At 57.2% G+C, this 17,500-nt stretch overlaps 1 protein-coding gene and 1 long non-coding RNA gene across 2 annotated transcripts in view; both read left to right on the forward strand.

The window, feature by feature from the left end:
* The window catches only part of LOC122437896 (collagen alpha-1(I) chain-like), a 3,578-nt gene extending 1,076 nt beyond the window's left edge, over positions 1-2,502 (forward strand). Inside the window, exons 1-4 of the mRNA XM_043462373.1 lie at positions 1-56; positions 157-955; positions 1,844-2,237; positions 2,308-2,502. The exon at positions 1-56 is cut by the window's left edge and continues 1,076 nt beyond it. Coding sequence (XP_043318308.1) covers positions 1-56; positions 157-955; positions 1,844-2,237; positions 2,308-2,502 — 1,444 coding nt within the window. The remainder of the gene's footprint in view (positions 57-156; positions 956-1,843; positions 2,238-2,307) is intronic.
* Positions 2,503-7,304: 4,802 nt separating this feature from the next.
* On the forward strand, positions 7,305-9,862 carry LOC122438786. The gene is made up of 2 exons (XR_006268633.1): positions 7,305-7,550; positions 9,019-9,862. It is a non-coding gene; the product is annotated as an uncharacterized LOC122438786 (long non-coding RNA).
* Positions 9,863-17,500: the final 7,638 nt, after the last annotated feature.

Here is a 17,500-nt window from a genome sequence, read left to right on the forward strand (position 1 = left end):
GGTGGAAGGGGACACAGGCGGTCGCACGCGCGGGACGAGGAGGAAGGCCGGCAGCGGTGGGGAGGGGCCGGCAAGCACGCGCAGCAGGGGTCACGGGACGGGGGCGAGGGCGCCGCCCGGGGACCAGAAAACACCAGGACACAGCCGGGCCACCAGGAAAACCAGCGCGGGATCCCACCGCCACCCACACACGAGGGCGGTCCCGCAACGCCTGGGACGCCGGCCGTTCCTGGCCATCCCTGGAGCGGGCCCCACACCCCAGCCCCGCCGCCAGGGCCGGCGTGCCGTCCACCCAACCTTCCTCCATCCATCCATCCATCCTTCCTCAACAGATCCGTCTTCCGTCTAAGCCTGACCCCGAGGCTCAACATCCTGGGGACACACTCTCGAGCAAGGGCGGCCCCGACCGGGCCCACCACACCGCCACCGGCTGCGGCTCAGGGGCGAGGGCGGGCACGACAGGCTCCTCCTCACCACGGCTGCAGGGCTGGGGGAGCCGGGGCCGACCAGGCAGTCGCACCCCAACGCCCCCCCCTTCCCCCTGGGCTCACACCACGGGGCCGGCTGCGCACAACACAGCACACACGGCTCCCCACTCGCCGGACACCCGGCAGGGCCCAGCGGGACCCTCCCCCAACTCAGAGGGGGGAGGCGCGGGCCGCAGTAGGCAACAAGCAGCACACGGCCCCACCGCGGGGCCGGTGCACCCATCACCCCCCTTCCCCACGGGGGGGGGGGGTCTGCCCACGTGCTCTGGCAGTCGCCACAGTGGCCACTGCGCACTCAGGAGGGGCAGCGGCTGGGGGGTCCGGTACCCCAAGGCTCCCTCTCGGATCGCTAGAGAAGGCTTTCTCACCGAGGGCGCACCGTCCCTCACCCGATCGTCTCTCCTTCGGGCCCACGGAGGCACACCAGGAGCCGCCACTCAACTGGGCGGGAGGGGTCTGCGGCATAGGTAAGCGGACCACCACACAGGAGCATGTGCGCGGTCAGGGCCCCCTGCAAGGCCTCATCCGTCAGCCGCCACGACGAGGGGAGCACACAATGCTTCTCTTACCGTCTCGACCCCCCCCATGGGACACACGCACACCACCGCGGCGGGGACCCAAGGAGGACACAGGGTTAAGGGAAAACGACACCACCACTCGGCCTCGGGCACCTGAGGGACGACCTGGAGCACTCCAGGGGCACCACCGAGGGTCCAACGAGGCATGCTCACACACCCAAGCACGGGCACGCGGCATGGCAGCGGCACAGCCCTCCCCACCGCAGGGAGGGCCGCTCGCGGGGCACACGCCAGGAAGGCGAAGCAAGCGCATCTGCTGTGTCCAAAGCCCAACGGCCCCCACTAGGCACCCCAAGGCGGGGGACGGGAGACCGAAGGTCAGGGCCGGAGGCCACACCCCAACCCCTGCCTTCCTCACCCTGCCCGAGGGGCAAGGGGGAAAAGACAGGCGAGGGGCCCCGTGGACAGACCGAGAAGAGCGGACACGTTCACTGGGAACACCCGTCCCTCGTCCGGCACGGCTTAGGCCCGGCCCGGGAGAGCACAACCACACCACATCAATCAGTTGAGCCAAGGTGGGGGGGGGGGGGGGAAAGGCACAGGCGAGGACAGTCACCGGAGGGGCCCGCTTTAAGCCTCGCCGACAACCTCCCCCCCGCCTGCCCACAACCTCACACCTCAGGCGAGAGCAGCCAACGACCCCAGGAGGAGAACAGCTGACACGTGGCACGGAGCCTACAGGGCAGGGGTCGTCCCAGCCGCCACCGGGTGCCCGCAGCGGGGAGCACAGGGCCAAAGACCCACACCGCCTCGCCCCACCGCCCTCGGGTCGCCCAGACGCGGCACCACGAGCTGGGTCGGCCAGACACGCCACACAGGAGCCGGCGCACAGGCCCAGGCAGGCGGCTCCAGCGGCAAAGGCAGAACCAGGCGCCAGCTGGCGGCCCACAGGCCCGGAGCCCCGCGTGCATCCAGAGACCCAAAGTCCTCGGCGGCAGACACCAAAGGAGACCGTGTCAGCACTTACCTGGTGGCAAAAAAGACCTATTTTGGGCGACAAAATGACAGCAGACGACAGCGGGGCCCATCTATGACTCGCAGGGAGGGACCCCGGAACCTTGACCCGGCCACCTGTCCCCAGCACTACCCCATGAACATCAGGCCTGGAGCTCTCGGGGGCCATCTGGTCGACTTGGGGGGGGGGGGGAGAGGGGGCCGCGTGGTGGCAAAAGTGGGGGCGCGGACGCCAAGGGAGAGGGAGCTGGCCGGAGACTCCCTCCCCGCTTCGCCCACACAGGTAGGCGTACCGGTCCGTCCGAGTCTCCGAACGGGGATTTGACTTCGACGTGCATAAAGAAAAAAGAAGAAAGAACCGTCAGCGGGGCGCCTCCAACAAGACGAGCGGGCCCCGACCAGGGCCCACGCCCGGGGCCCAGACCGTCCTACACAGGGCACCCAGGACGGCTCGAGCCGGTCCCCACCCACCTCCTGACTGACCGGGATTCAGGGAGTTGGGGAGGGGTGAGAAAAAGTCGCGTCCAACGACCGAGACCCACGAGGGCACGCTGAACGGTCGAGCGCGCCCTCCCCGGCCACCCGCGGAAGCAGGGCCCGGTCCATCCACGTCTCCGGACCTATCGGGACTTTGAGAAAAGAAAAGGCATGCGTGCCGGGAGACGCCTCAGGCGACCGGACCCCACCGGGGGACCGCACACGCGCCCGCGCCGGCCGTCCTCTCCGGGTCACCCCTCACGACTCCGGCGGGCGGGTCCCCACCTCCGGAGTGCGACGCGGAAAACACCTCGGTCAGAGAGAACCCGAGGGCCCGGACCCAGCCGCGCCCTCCGCCGACCTCCACGCCACAGTCCGGGCCGGTCCCCACCTCCGGAGCGGGGCCGAGGGCGAAGCAAACGCTCCTGAGGGCGACCCGGGAGGAGGCAGGACCGCCGAGTCCGAGTCCAGGCGCTCCGGGCAGGGAAGACCCTCTCCCTGCCCACCTCGGCGGTCCGGCCCAGGTAGGGTCCGGCCGGTCCGTCTCCACGGCCGGAGGGGCACGGGGAGATGCTGGTCGACCCGGCCAGGCCACCCCAGAGCCCGGATCTGGAGCGCCGCGACGGTCACCCTCCTCAGAAACCTAGAGAACCAATCTCCGGCGACAGCAGGACGTCCCTAGGCCTCGGTGTCACCGGGACTGTCACCGCCAGCATAGCCCGTCTCTGAGAGCACTGCCTCGGGCCCGGCGGCTGAGTCACAATCCTCCTGAAGGTCTCGCCGAAGCTCCGGAGGGGAGGGACAATATAAAAGCGGCCGCCAGGTGGCTCCTGACAACCGGCTCGACCGTCCCGAGGACGGGTCGCTGTCGCCGGCCGCCGAGGAGCCACCGCGCCGGCCGCCCAAACGCCCGAGCTCGGGCCGGAGCCTCCTCCGCCTCCGAGCCACGCGACGCGACGCGACCCCGGCCGCAGAGGAAGGGAGAGGAGCTGGGAACTATCTCCTCAGGAGGCTGCCCCGAAGGAGACGCGCTCCCCCCACGCGATTCCAGGGTGGTGGGGGGACATTCCACGGAGACGCCGGCGGCGGGGGCTCGGGGGCCGAGAGAGGGGCACCAGTGACATCCCGGGCTCCCCCGGACCCCCTCCCCCCAAAAGAGGGAGTGAGAGAGGGAGGGAGGGAGGGAGGGAGGGAGGGGAGGGGAGGGGAGGAGGGAGGGAGGGAGGGAGGAAGGGACCGACCGGCAAAGTGAAACCAACCAGGCAAGCGCTGCTCGGAGAACAAAGCAGGACTTTGGAAAGCAGACACAGACACAGACACGCAAACCCAGGAGCAAGAAAGGAAACGAAGGAGACACTCGGACCCCCAACAAGAGAAAACAAAACTCAACCTGGGTAGAGACCGTGACCAAGTCCAAAGACAACAAACACAAGCAAGCGCGGGTGGGTGGGGAAAGTGCACTTGAGGTCAGGAGAACGTGGATTTCAAGATCACTGGCCACAAACACCGGAAAGGCGGGCGGCCGGCCGGGCGGTCTGGGGTGGCAGGGCTGCGGGGGTGGGGTTGAGGGGCGTGGTGGGGAGGACCGAGTCAATAGGGATCCACTAAATAAGCCCCGGACTCCATGACAACAGCCAAGTCAATGAATGCATAACTTTTTGAAGTAGAACCGAAACGAAATGAAACAAAACCACCAGGCAGGAAAGTCAAGTCGTAGAACTGCTCTGGCAGCTTAAAAGTCAGAGAGAGGGAGGGAGGGAGGGAGGGAGGGGGAGAGAGAGAGACAGAGAGAGACAGAGAGAGAGAGAGAGAGAGAGAGAGAGAGAGAGAGAGAGAGAGAGAAAGAAAGGAGAGAGGGAGAGAGGGAGAGAGGGAGAGAGAGAGGGAGAGAGGGAGAGAGAGAGAGAGAGCGCGAGAGCGAGAGCGCACATGTGCATATACGCATGTACATATGTGTACGGACACATATTCGCATCTATATATACGTGTGCACACATGCGTATAAACAAGCGCGTACGAAGGGCATGCATGCATGCTCACGTACACGCATGTGTCTGTGCGTGCACGTATATGCCTAGGCGTTTAAAGTGTGCATGTATGCTTGCGTGTATATACGTATGCACAGGCATCTATACACATACGTACACGGATATGCACGCGCACGAATACACATGCTCCAATGTGCCTATACATAGATATACACACCTACATTTAAATAAACACGGGCGTGTAAACGCATATAGATGCACATGTGTGTGTACGTGTGATGTATACGCACAGGTGTGTGTGTGTGTGTGTACGCATGTGCGGACACGTACGTGCATGCTTACATATGCACACATATCCGCCTGTGTATATGCACACGTGTATGTACACGTGTGTACATACATATGCACACATACCTAGACGTCTACATGTAGCGTATATACGTCCACACAGACGTACGGCTGTATATGTGTATACATATACACACATGTATGTGTAAGTAAACATACACGCATATACGTATGTACAGTTGCAAGTGTGTGTATAGAGTGCATATACACAGATTGATGTGCATAGATGCACACACACGCGTATGCATGCATACACGTACGTATTAGTCAGTGTACATGTACCTATGTGCATACATACGCATGTGTCTGTGTTGATGTCTACGTGCGCGCGTGTGTGCATACATATAGGCGTCAGACAACTGAACCTCCAAAAGAGAAACAATCCCCGATGAGCGAAGTCGGCAGGAGGCCCGAACAGACACCTTCATTCAAAATAAAGGTAGAACAGACAGACACTCAGAAGCACAAGGTAGAAGACAAATCAATGGCGGGGCTGGGCTGGGCTGGGCTGGGCTGGGCTGGGCTGGGGCAGCTGGGGGTGGGGGCGGGCTCACGGAAGCACCCCGGGGCGTTTATCTGGACAACGATAACTTGGAGGGGAAAGGCCCAGGAGCTGGACTCGCAATCGCGACAGCAAGTTTGAAACATCAAAAGACAGTGGCTCCTGATCGATGGAATGCATCTTTCCTGCAGCTGAGAAAAGTGTTGACGGACTCAGAGATATCAGAGCTCATCACCTGGCACCTCACAGAGAGAGAAACCCCATCACTAGGGAAACGAGTCCTGGGATCCCTCAGGACACTCCACCAAAGATTCCCCATCCGACCCAACCCGGCAACTCCACGGAGTGCCTACGGCGGGGACCAAGAAGATATGCGCGTGTGTATGTGTGGTATCGACACCTATACCTAGGTAGACATCCGTACAAACAGAATGATAGAACTCTCTGTCTGTGTGCCTACACCTGTATCTATTCAGGTGCGCGTGTGCGCACGCGCATGCAGACACACACACACACACACACACACACACACAGACACACACACACACCACACCACACCACACCCACCCACCCACACACACAGACAAATGGGACTCAACCACCAGAAGGGAATAAAATCTCACAGTCTGCAGGAACTTGGAGAGATCTTTAGAAAGGCTATTATGCTAAATGAAGCACCTCAGATCAGTCGTTTCCATGCAGAATCTACCAAAGGATACACCGTGAACAGAACAGAACAAATCAGAAGCAGGCGCATAGATACCATAAAGGAACACATGGGTGGTGGCCAGAGGAGGGAGGGGGTGACGCGGTGGCGGGGGTGGGTGGGGAAGGGGAGAGAGTGAGTGAGTGCCACTGGTGACGGAGACAGACGAAGCGGTGCAGCCTTCCACGGATGAAATCAGTGAGTCACGGGCACGTCATGACACCAAATGCCATCTGCCGTGACACCAAGTGGTGACGGACAGTCACTCACGAGATGTATCCTGGTGATCGCTGTGTCCTTCCTGCGCTACACTGAAACATCGTCTGTACACCTGAAAATTAATGGGGGAACAACAACAGGAACAAAACCAAAACAAGGAAAGAAGGAAGGAAGGAAGGAAGGGAGGGAGGAAGGGAGGAAGGAAGGCAGGCAAAAGAAAACGTTGTCAGTCAGTTAGACGTCAATTTGAGAAGAGTGGGACTGAGAGGGGTGGGGGAGAGAAACTAGGGTGAGGAGGAGGAGGAGGAGCAGGAGCAGGAGCAGGAGGAGGAGGAGGAAGAAAAGGACCAAGTGCCTTGAGGGGGAGAGGGAGATAAAGGATCCAAAGAGTGGACAGGACGGTCAGGTCAGTGCCATAGGGAAAGGAAACGAAGCCAAGGAACACATTCCCAACGGTGGTTTTGTCCAGTCCAAGATGAAGATGTGGATAGCACAAGTGTCCTTCCTCCAGCACACAGGGACACACAGGCCTCACTTGGCGAGGCAGTTCAGGATAACCCTGAAAGCTGAAGCTGAAAAAAGAAGCCGTCGCGTTCATCCATGGCTGAAAAGTACCATGGTCCTACGACATGACATTCAAAAATCCTACCAAACCATTGAAAGACTCTCTCACTCACTCGCCATTAAAAATGTAGAGAACAGAAAAGGAGCGAAACGATGGTGGGTGGGTGGGTGGGTGGGTGGGTGGATGGATGGATGGATGGATGGATGGATGGATGGATGGATGGATGGATGGATGGATGGATGGATGGATGGATGGATGGGTGGATGGGTGGGTGGATGGGTGGGTGGATGGATGGGTGGATGGATGGATGGATGGATGGGTGGATGGATGGATTTCCATGATAGTCTGATTATGGAACACACTGACAGAAAAGCATCCGATTCACTTCTGTAAAGAATCTGTCTTGCCTTCCCGGCCTGGTGTCTTTCGTATGTCTGGATGATTCCCTCCCCCACCCCCACTCCCAGCTTTAAGGTCAGCCTCCAAAACGAAGCCCTGTGTGCTCTCAAGGTCCCGCCGGAACTCTCTCTTCGGAGCGCCCTTCTGAAGGGGGACGTTTTCACCCACGTCATCGCCCTGAGACAGCTTCAGCCTGTCCCTCCCCTCCCCCCACCGCCGCCTGCCTCCCTCCTGCTCCTCTTCCTCTTCCTCTTCCTCCTCCTCTGAACTCTTGAGCTTCTCCTCTCACTGGCCTCTCATCCCACACGGTGGCAGTGTCGGCCTAGGTATGCTCAGGTGTTTCCTAACCGCATCCAAGTGGACTTCCACTGTTTCTCGGCTGCGTCGTTCTGGGACCATTTCTTCCTGGCCTTTTCCACGGGTGGGGGAGACCTGGACGGGCCGGGCCCAGGCGGGGCGGGGGTGGGGGTGAGGGAGCGTGCATGTGGGGGGAAGGGAAGGGAAGGGTGGGGGCAGAGAGGAGGAGGAGGAGGCCGGGGGGGGGGGGGAGAGGGGGAACACAACTCCCCAGTGCCAGTGCGTGCCTATGGCCTGGAAAACAGATCACACGCCAGGCTAGCTCCGAAAAAGGGGATCGGTCATGAGACCGGGCACGTGTGTTCTTTCTTTGCAGAGTCCCTGCAGATCGAACAGGCAGGGGCAAATTTTGGGCTTCCCGCAGTTAGAACTGTTCAGCCATTGTAGAAACAGGCGTCTGAAACACCGGGGTTAGGCTCTCGGTGCGATGTCCACAAGCCGTAGCCATTGAAATGTGTGCACACTGGAGCCGCCGTGCAGAGGGAGATCTCATCCGGCTCCATGTGTTCTTCCAGTGAATAGGCCGGGATCTCAGGAAGAACAGACATCCAGAGAGTTGAGTGAATCTGACCGTCACGCTTTCAGAATTCAAGTGAACTAGAAAGGAGGTTCACTCACATGTGAGTTTGTCTTTCCATAGGCTGAATCCTCTCTTTGAGCAGATTAGGGTTCCGGGGGCAAAATGGAGCAGAGAGGACAGAGAGTTCCCTTAGGTCCCCTGCTCCTCCCGCAACGGTCTTAGGAACATCCTGCCCCAGAGGAGTGTGCCGGCCACAACCCACCTACACGGAGACGTCAGTGTCAGTCATCCTCGTCCAGAGTCCCCCGTCTGCCCTCGCCTTCACGCCTGCCTGGCATTGTCCGTTCTATAGGTTTGTATCGAACCTGCCCGGAGCCCAGTGGCATCTTCCCTGATCGGGGATCGATCGAAAACACCCTGTCCCCTGCCTCATCGGCAGGTGGATTCTTAACCACTGGGCCACCAGGCAGGGAAGTCCCTTCACAGCCTTCTAAAATCATCTACCCTGAAACATGAAATGTTGTCATCCAAATCATTGGACCATCACGACTGAAATGAAGGAAAATATGTTCGTTAAAGAAAGTCTCAACTCCTCAGTGCTTGCCTTAGAACCACAAAGGCATCTCTCTCTCTCTCTCTCTCTCTCTCTCTCTCTCTCTCTCTCTCTCTCTCTCTCTCTCTGCTCTCTCTCTCTCTCTCTCTCTCTCTCTCTCTCTCTCTCTCTGCCTCTCTCTGCCTCTCTCTGCCTCTCTCTCTCTCTCTGTCTGTCTCTCTCTCTCACACACACACACACATGCACGCTCCATAGTCCGAAGGAAACCAACTTCTGTGTTTATCCATCCCGCTTGTTGTGGCTGTTGTGCCTTCGCTAGTCAAAGAAGCTGATCTAATGTGGAATCCGATGTCTTCTTCTCTAGGACACTTCGAGAAGCAGCAAGAGTGCCAGTTTGTGAGAACCGAAGGCCAAACCGGCGTGATGTAACCCGGCGATGTGTGTCGTCAGAGGCCCATCTAGATTCGCACTCCAGTTCACGGAGGGGAGCAGTGGGAACAGGAGTGTGGACCCTTCCCACTCCCCCAGTGAACATCTGTCCCGTGGAAGGGGTATAGGAACCTCATGACCTGACCCACGTGGTGAACAGTCACCAAAGACAAAGAATTCCTACAGCCAGACGTTTGCAACCACGAACCCTGTCCCTCCATCACCTGACCTTTCAGAATGCTACGTGGAACCCTTTCAAGAAGCTTGGGGCAGGAAAAAAAAAAAAAACAAAAACAAAAAAACAAGAAGAAGCAGAAGAAGCAGCAGCAGCAGCAGCAGCTGGGGGCTTGGAGGTATGGACCCCTGAATTCTCCTCGCTCGGCCCTCCCTGCAAGAAAACGTTGTGTGCTTGCCTGCGCCCCACATGCCAACTTTTCGGGGGATCGGACCTCCCAGGGTGCCCCTGCACCAGGCACCCTGCCTGCGTGCGACATCCCAAGAGATCCTATGGAGAAACATCTCCGGCCACTCGCATGACATCTGCATCGCTGGCGAGTGACCCTTCAGACCTCCACATAGATACGTGAGCACAAACGCTCCTTCACAATCTGGGACACCTCGTAGGCTGTGTGAGCTCCTCTGGTTCAGCACTCCCTCGACTTGGCTGTGGTTTTGGTTCTGTTCTGCTCTGTTCTGGGTTTGCTTTCGGACCCGCGTGATCTCTCTGGATAGGGCACCCCCAATCAAAGCGAAAATAAATCGAGTCTGTGTAAATACTATTCATGCATCAAGCGGGGATATCAACGACCTCTATGTGGATCCAGAAAAATGGCTGTGCGGTGTTCAGGAGGATCATTCTGTGTTTTCTGGGTGCACTATTTGCTGTCCATTATTTCACGTGCCTTTTGGGCATGGCTGATGGAGACGGACACGAAGCAGCAGGGCAGCAATCTGGCATCTCGGCCTAGAGCGGTTTCCCAAGTGACATCTCAGAACAGGGGCTGAGAAGGCCATGGCCACCCCTCCACGGGGCCCCCTCGGTGGCCGGAGGGTGGGGGTGGGAGTGGGGCTGACGTTGGGGAGACGAGACGGGGGGGGTGGTGGTGGTGGTGGTGGTGGTGGTGGTGGTGGTGGTGGTGGTGGTGTAGAGCTGGGCTAGGGGTTGGGGGCGTGCGAGGCGAGGGGACCGGTCCAGGTCCCCCTGAGAAGTGAAAAGTGAAGGCAGGTTCTCTCCCGCTGAGAACTTCCTGCCTTCACGCGTGTGAGAGGAGCAAGTTTCTCTCTGATCCACGGCCCTGCATCGTTTTCGCCCTGTTCAAAAAAAAAAAAAAAAAAAAAAAAAAAAAAAAAAAAAAAAAAAACCAGACAAAAACGTATTTGTTTATCTTGGCTTGTTTTCTGGCCCAGGCCAAAGACCTCTTTGAGAGTGTCCAAAGGATCTGACAGGATGGGAGGGTGCAGGTCAATCCATGTGTCAAGAAGAGATCCAGGGACTCTGTCACAGCTGTGACTCGGGCCTTTGTCAGAAACAGGCCAACTTTGATGACTCCCTGGACAAGGGAGTCACCCCAGAAGTTTCCTTGAGGGGACCGAGTTGCAGGAGTCGGGGGCATGGCCCCGCCACCGCCGCCAGAGGGCCTCCTCAGCCCGGCAGGCAGGCAGGCAGGCAGGCAGGGGCTATTGTCTGTGGGCCCCACCCCCACCCTCCCCCTGCAGGGCCTCGTCAGATAGCTTCATTCAAATGCAGAAAGCTTTCCAGTCAAGTCAGAGCCTTTGACTTTGCCTCGAGCTTCTCTCTATTGAATGGTGATCCGCCCCACCCCCATTTCTCCATTTCCCCACCTTGAGGCTGCCCCTTGGGCACCGCGCGGAGGAAGGGGGCTGGGGGGGGGGGGGCGGGAGGCTGAGGGACAAACTTCGCCTTGTGTCAGGCCAAAGAAGTCTCTTCCTTTTCGTAACCCAGGAAACCCCACTCATGCATGTGAGGATCACGGACGTGCGTCCAAGCAGCCATCATCACTTGACATCTTCCTCCGTGGAAGGAGGTTTTCATTCCTGCCTGCCTTCAGAGAGACAGAGAAGGAGGGAGGGGCGGAGCGTTCCTCTGGCGCTGGCCGGTTCTTGGTTCTTAAGTCACTTGAGTCCAAAACACTCCACAGGACATGGAGGTTCATGTGAGGTGGGGTGGGGTGGGGTGGGGTGGGGTGGGGTGGGGTGGGCGGCCTGCTCCGGACCCCAGCAGTTCCCTCCTCTGACACTTCCCTGAAACCCATGAAAAGCTGAACTGGTGACTGTGTGTGTGAGTGCATGCATGTACGCGTGTACGTGAGAAACGGCGCGTGTGCGTGTGCATGGACCTGAGAGAGAAGTCCCCCCCCCCAAAAAAAGGGGGGGGGGGAGAAAGGGGGGAACAACAACAACAACAACAAATCCAGAAGGAAAGAAGGAAGGAACGAGGGAAGGACCAAATAGGTTAGTTAGTACGGGCCTCCATGTCGTGGAAAGAGTTTCTGAGCACAGATCCTCCATTCAGTGAAACAGTTATCGTATCTCCTCTCAGGAGGCTGTGAGGTCCACAGACAGGTTCGGGAAAGCAGGCCTGGGGTGCAAGCAATCAGGTAATTTTTTTCCTCAGAGGCACTTGTAGGGAAAGCAAGGAAACACACCGGTTCATCCCTGGAGTGGATTCATTCGAAACCAGTCGGTGGAGGGGGAGTCAGTCAAGGAGATGTCTAGACGTCAGAGTTGGGTACTGGAGCGGGTTGCCATGTCCTTCTCCAGGAGACCTTCCTGGCCCGGGGATGGAACCCGGGTCTCCTGCATCGCAGGCAGACTCTTGACCGTGTGAGCCAGCGGGGAAGCTCTGTCAGAAATGTTCACCAAGTCCTCTAGCTTCCATCCGCAGGGCTTCAGGCACAGGGCCTTTTGAGTTCTCCGTCAGCAGGGCAAGAGAACATGGGACATGTTTCCCCCCAGAGAGGGTTGCCCCCAGATATCGGAGGCCACTCGGAAAACTTCAGGACCCAGTCCCCCTCTCGGGTGAAGAGCCACACGCAAAGAAAAGAACAAACCACACGTAGCACAGGACTCTCCTATCCAGAAGTGTGTATCCCCCGCTTCACGGAAACATCCTCCGGGCCCCTAAGGAACGTGTGGAAAAAAATCACTCTATCGCCAAGGCGATAAGAACCCTCGCTGAGAGCTTCTGAAGTCTGGAAGGACCAGGTAGAGGGAAAAACAGAAACGATTGCATTCTGCTGATAGGGGTAGTGTATGAAGTGACCAAAGGGGATGTCCCTCTTTCAAAATTCACATTGTAAACATTGTGTCCTTTGGGTCCTCTGTTTTTGCTTTGTGTGTGGAAAGCAACAGATTGAACGGTAGGGTCCTTTTCTTATTTATTTTATTTTTATTTATTTATTTACTTAGCCCGCCCGCCCATCCCTCCGTCTTCTCTCTGTCTCTCTCGCTTTTCATTCAGGTTAGGGAATTAAAAAACAGAACAAAACAAAACAAAGCAAGCAAGCAAGCAAACAAACAAACAACAACAACAACAACCCGGTATTTCTGCAGGTCAGGAAGCAACAGTTAGAAGTAGACATGGAACACAACAGAGTGGTTCCAAATAGGGAAAGGAGTCCATCAAGGCTGTATATGTTGTCACCCTGCTTATCCAGCTTACATGCTGAGTGAGTACACATCATGAGAAACGCTGGGTGGGATGAAGCACAAGCTGGAATCGAGGTTGCCCGGAGAAGTACCAATCCCCTGAGATATGCAAATGACACCACCCTTATGGCAGCAATGAAGTATCGAGTGGGTTTACAAAGTCGTGTTCGTCGCGTCAGGTTTTCAGATTCTTTTCCCTTAGAGGTTAATGTAAAGTCATAAGTCTACACTCTCCTGGGCTGCATAGTGGGGTGCTTGTTTTTGTGTGTGTGTGTGTGTGTGTGTGTGTGTTTTGTTTGTTTGTTTGTTTGTTTTACTACCTGCCCTGTAAGCACTTTGATGGGGTGCTTGTTGATTGTCTTGATGTACCATTTATATGTGCACGTGTTCAACCGGACCTCCTGAGTTCACAGTCCTGCCCCCCCCCCCCCGATCGATCCTCGCTTCGTCAAGAAGTCAGGCATCCCACCTTTAGCATCCTACTCCTTCCTCATTTCCTCCCACCCCATGGAAGAAGTCATTCCTCCAGTTTTTCCATCGGTTCTCTACACCTCGCCTGATGATGGCGGGTGACTTGGAAGGACTGACAGATGTGAAGAATGTCTGCAAGAGCCTTGGGTGAAGGCTCCTAGGATTGGCTCGGGGAAGTGGGTGGCGTGTCAATCACTAGAGACTGTGGAAGGTATGCCCCAAGTGGCAAACACCGTTGCTTTCAGTTGTTGTCGGTTTGCTCGTCTGCAGCGAGGGACGGAAGGAAGGCTTCCACCTTCCACGGAGAAAGCTATATACCTAGCGTACCAAGGAGGTTTGACCACCCCCCAGGTTACAGGCGTGACAGGTCAGAGTGTAGAAATCTTCATGTCAAGGGTGTATTAACAACAGGCAGGCTCATCTTAAAGGCACTCCTGTCCTGTGAAGGTGGAGGGAGGGGCGGGAGGGGCAGAGGGACAATGAGGAAGGGAAGGAGAAAGCGAGGAACACGAACACGAACACACACACAGTGTGTGTGTGTGTGTGGTGTGGTGTGGTGTGGTGTGTCTGTGGCATGCGCAGGTGTTGCGTGTGTGGTGTGTGGGGGGGAGTGTGTTGTGTGTGGTGTGTGGGGGCGTAGTGTGTGTGGATATGCGTGGGGTGTGTGGGGTGTGCCTCCGGGTGGTGCGAGTGTGAGAGAGGGCGGGCAGAGAGACACAGCCAGGCAGAGGACAACACAGCGTGTGTGTGTGTGTGTGTGTGTGTGTGTGTGTGTGTGTGTGGTGTGGTGTGTCTGTGTGGCGTGCGCAGGTGTTGTGTGTGTGGTGTGTGTGGGGTGTGCCTGTCAGTGGTGCGAATTTGAGAGGGGGCGGGCAGAGACACAGCCAGGCAAAGGACAACCCAGAGTGTGTGTGTGTGTGTGTGTGTGTGTGCGTGTGTGTGTGTGTGTGTGTGTGTGTATCTGCCCACGGCACCTCACGCCCGAACCAGCGACAGGAACATCCCACACACCCCACGCCTACCCCCACACACACACACACACCGCCCCCCCCCACCCCCCGCAGGCCCACCCCCACACAGAAAGGACAACACAGTCAGGGAGGGAGGGAGGGAGTGAGTGACTGAGTGAGTGAGTGAGTGAGTGAGTGAGTGAGTGGGTGGGTGAGTGGGTGGTGTGAGGCCGGTGTGTGTGGTGTGTGGGGGGAGGGTGTGTGTGTGGTGTGTGCGGGTACGCGTGTGGTGTCTGTGGGTATACGTGGGGTGTGTCTGTGGTGTGCACAGGTGTGTTGCGTGTGTGGGGATGTGTGGTGTGTGTGTGTGTGCTGGGTACGGGTGCCACGTGGGGCCGTGTGTGTGTGCAGCATGGGTGTGTGGGGTGCGCCTGTGGGTGCAGGCAGTCAGAGACATGGCACGCAGACTCTAGACCGTGTGAGCCAGCGGGGAAGCTCTGTCAGAAATGTTCACCAAGTCCTCTAGCTTCCATCCGCAGGGCTTCAGGCACAGGGCCTTTTGAGTTCTCCGTCAGCAGGGCAAGAGAACATGGGACATGTTTCCCCCCAGAGAGGGTTGCCCCCAGATATCGGAGGCCACTCGGAAAACTTCAGGACCCAGTCCCCCTCTCGGGTGAAGAGCCACACGCAAAGAAAGGAACAAACCACACGTAGCACAGGACTCTCCTATCCAGAAGTGTGTATCCCCCGCTTCACGGAAACATCCTCCGGGCCCCTAAGGAACGTGTGGAAAAAAATCACTCTATCGCCAAGGCGATAAGAACCCTCGCTGAGAGCTTCTGAAGTCTGGAAGGACCAGGTAGAGGGAAAAACAGAAACGATTGCATCCTGCTGATAGGGGTAGTGTATGAAGTGACCAAAGGGGATGTCCCTCTTTCAAAATTCACATTGTAAACATTGTGTCCTTTGGGTCCTCTGTTTTTGCTTTGTGTGTGGAAAGCAACAGAGTGAACGGTAGGGTCCTTTTCTTATTTATTTATTTATATTTATTTATTTACTTACTTACTTACTTACTTACTTAGCCCACCCGCTCCCCGTCCCCCTCCCCCTCCGTCTTCTCTCTGTCTCTCTTGCTGTTTCATTCAGGTTAGGGAATCAAAAAAACAAAACAAAACAAAACACAAACAAACAAAACCCCGGTATTTCTGCAGGTCACAAGTAGACATGGAACACAACAGAGTGGTTCCAAATAGGGAAAGGAGTCCATCAAGGCTGTATATGTTGTCACCCTGCTTATCCAGCTTACATGCTGAGTGAGTACACATCATGAGAAACGCTGGGTGGGATGAAGCACAAGCTGGAATCGAGGTTGCCCGGAGAAGTACCAATCCCCTGAGATATGCAAATGACACCACCCTTATGGCAGCAATGAAGTATCGAGTGGGTTTACAAAGTCGTGTTCGTCGCGTCAGGTTTTCAGATTCTTTCCCCTTAGAGGTTAATGCAAAGTCATAAGTCTACACTCTCCTGGGCTGCATAGTGGGGTGCTTGTTTTTTGTGTTTTTTTGTTTTGTTTGTTTGTTTGTTTGTTTTACTACCTGCCCTGTAAGCACTTTGATGGGGTGCTTGTTTGATTGTCTTGATGTACCATTTATATGTGCAACGTGTTAACCGGACCTCCTAAGTTGACAGTCCTGCCCCTCTTCCCACCCCCACCCCGATCGATCCTCGCTTCGTCAAGAAGTCAGGCATCCCACCTTTAGCATCCTACTCCTTCCTCATTTCCTCCCACCCCATGGAAGAAGTCATTCCTCCAGTTTTTCCATCGGTTCTCTACACCTCGCCTGATGATGGCGGGTGACTTGGAAGGACTGACAGATGTGAAGAATGTCTGCAAGAGCCTTGGGTGAAGGCTCCTAGGATTGGCTCGGGGAAGTGGGTGGCGTGTCAATCACTGGAGCCTGTGGAAGGTATGCCCCAAGTGGCAAACACCATCGCTTTCAGTTGTTGTCGGTTTGCTCGTCTGCAGCGAGGGACAGGTCAGACTGTAGAAATCATGTCAAGGGTGTATTAACTCATCTAAAGGCACTCCTGTCCTGTGAAGGTGGAGGGAGGGAGGGGAGGGGCAGAGGGACGACGAGGAAGGGAAGGAGAAAGCAAACGAGGAACAGGAGCACACACACACACACACACACACACACAGTGGGTGTGGTGTGGTGTGGTGTGGCGTGTCTGTGGCATGCACAGGTGTTGCGTGTGTGGGGGCACTGTGCTGTGTTGTGGGTGTGTGTGTGGTATGTGGGGGTGGGGTGTGTGAGGGTATGTGTGGGGTGTGTGGGGGTGTGCCTCAGGGTGGTGCGAGTGAGACGGGGCGGGCAGAGAGACACAGCCACACACACACACACACACTCACGCACGCACCACTTACTTGTGTTGTCCTTTGCCTGGCTGTGTCTCTGCACAGCCACACACGCCCCACTCGCTCACGCCCCGGCCACACACTCCCCCACCCACCACGGACAACACAGAGAGTATGTGTGTGTGGGGGGGGTTGGTGTGTGTGTGTGGGGGGGGCCAGGGTGTGTGGGGTATGCCTGTGGGTGTGTGCCTGAGGGTGCGAGAAGGGGCGGGCAGAGACACACCCAGGCAAAGGACAACCCAGTCAGAGGGTGTGTGTGTGTGTGTGTGTGTGTGTGTATCTGCCCACGGCCCCTCCCACCCGCACCAGTGACAGGCACACCCCAGACACCCCACGAATATCTCCCACACACCCCACACTCTGCCCCTAGCCGCACAGAAAGGACAGCAGAGAGAGGTGGGGTGGGTGGTGTGCGACGTGGGTGGTGTGGGGCCGCTGTGTGTGGGGGTCACGCGTGGGGTGTGTCTGTGGTGTGCACAATGTGTTGCTTGTGTGGTGTGCGGGGGCGTGTGTGTGTGTTGTGTACGGGTGCCAGGTGTGTGTGTGGGGGGCGCGCGGGGGCAGACACACACACAGTCATGCAAAGGACAACACAGTCAGAGAGAGAGAGAGAGAGAGAGACAGACACACACACACACACAGAGACAGAATCGGGGATGCGTGCCTTTGGGTGGTGCGGTCAGAGACACAGAGTCAGGCCAAAAACAACCAACACGCATGGACACCCTCCTGAACATTTGGCTGGGCTTGTGTTTTTCTGAGCTCATCACCTCCGTTGATCAAGACCACTCCCATGAAACGTGAATCTGCCACCCTCCCCTCAAACACCATCCAGCCACTTGTCTTTGGCAGGCAGACCGGGGAGTGTGTTCCGAGTTGGCGGGCAGGCGGTTGGGTGTCACCAGGCG

Source organism: Cervus canadensis, chromosome 3, assembly GCF_019320065.1.
Source record: "Cervus canadensis isolate Bull #8, Minnesota chromosome 3, ASM1932006v1, whole genome shotgun sequence".
NCBI classification, from domain to species: domain Eukaryota; kingdom Metazoa; phylum Chordata; class Mammalia; order Artiodactyla; family Cervidae; genus Cervus; species Cervus canadensis.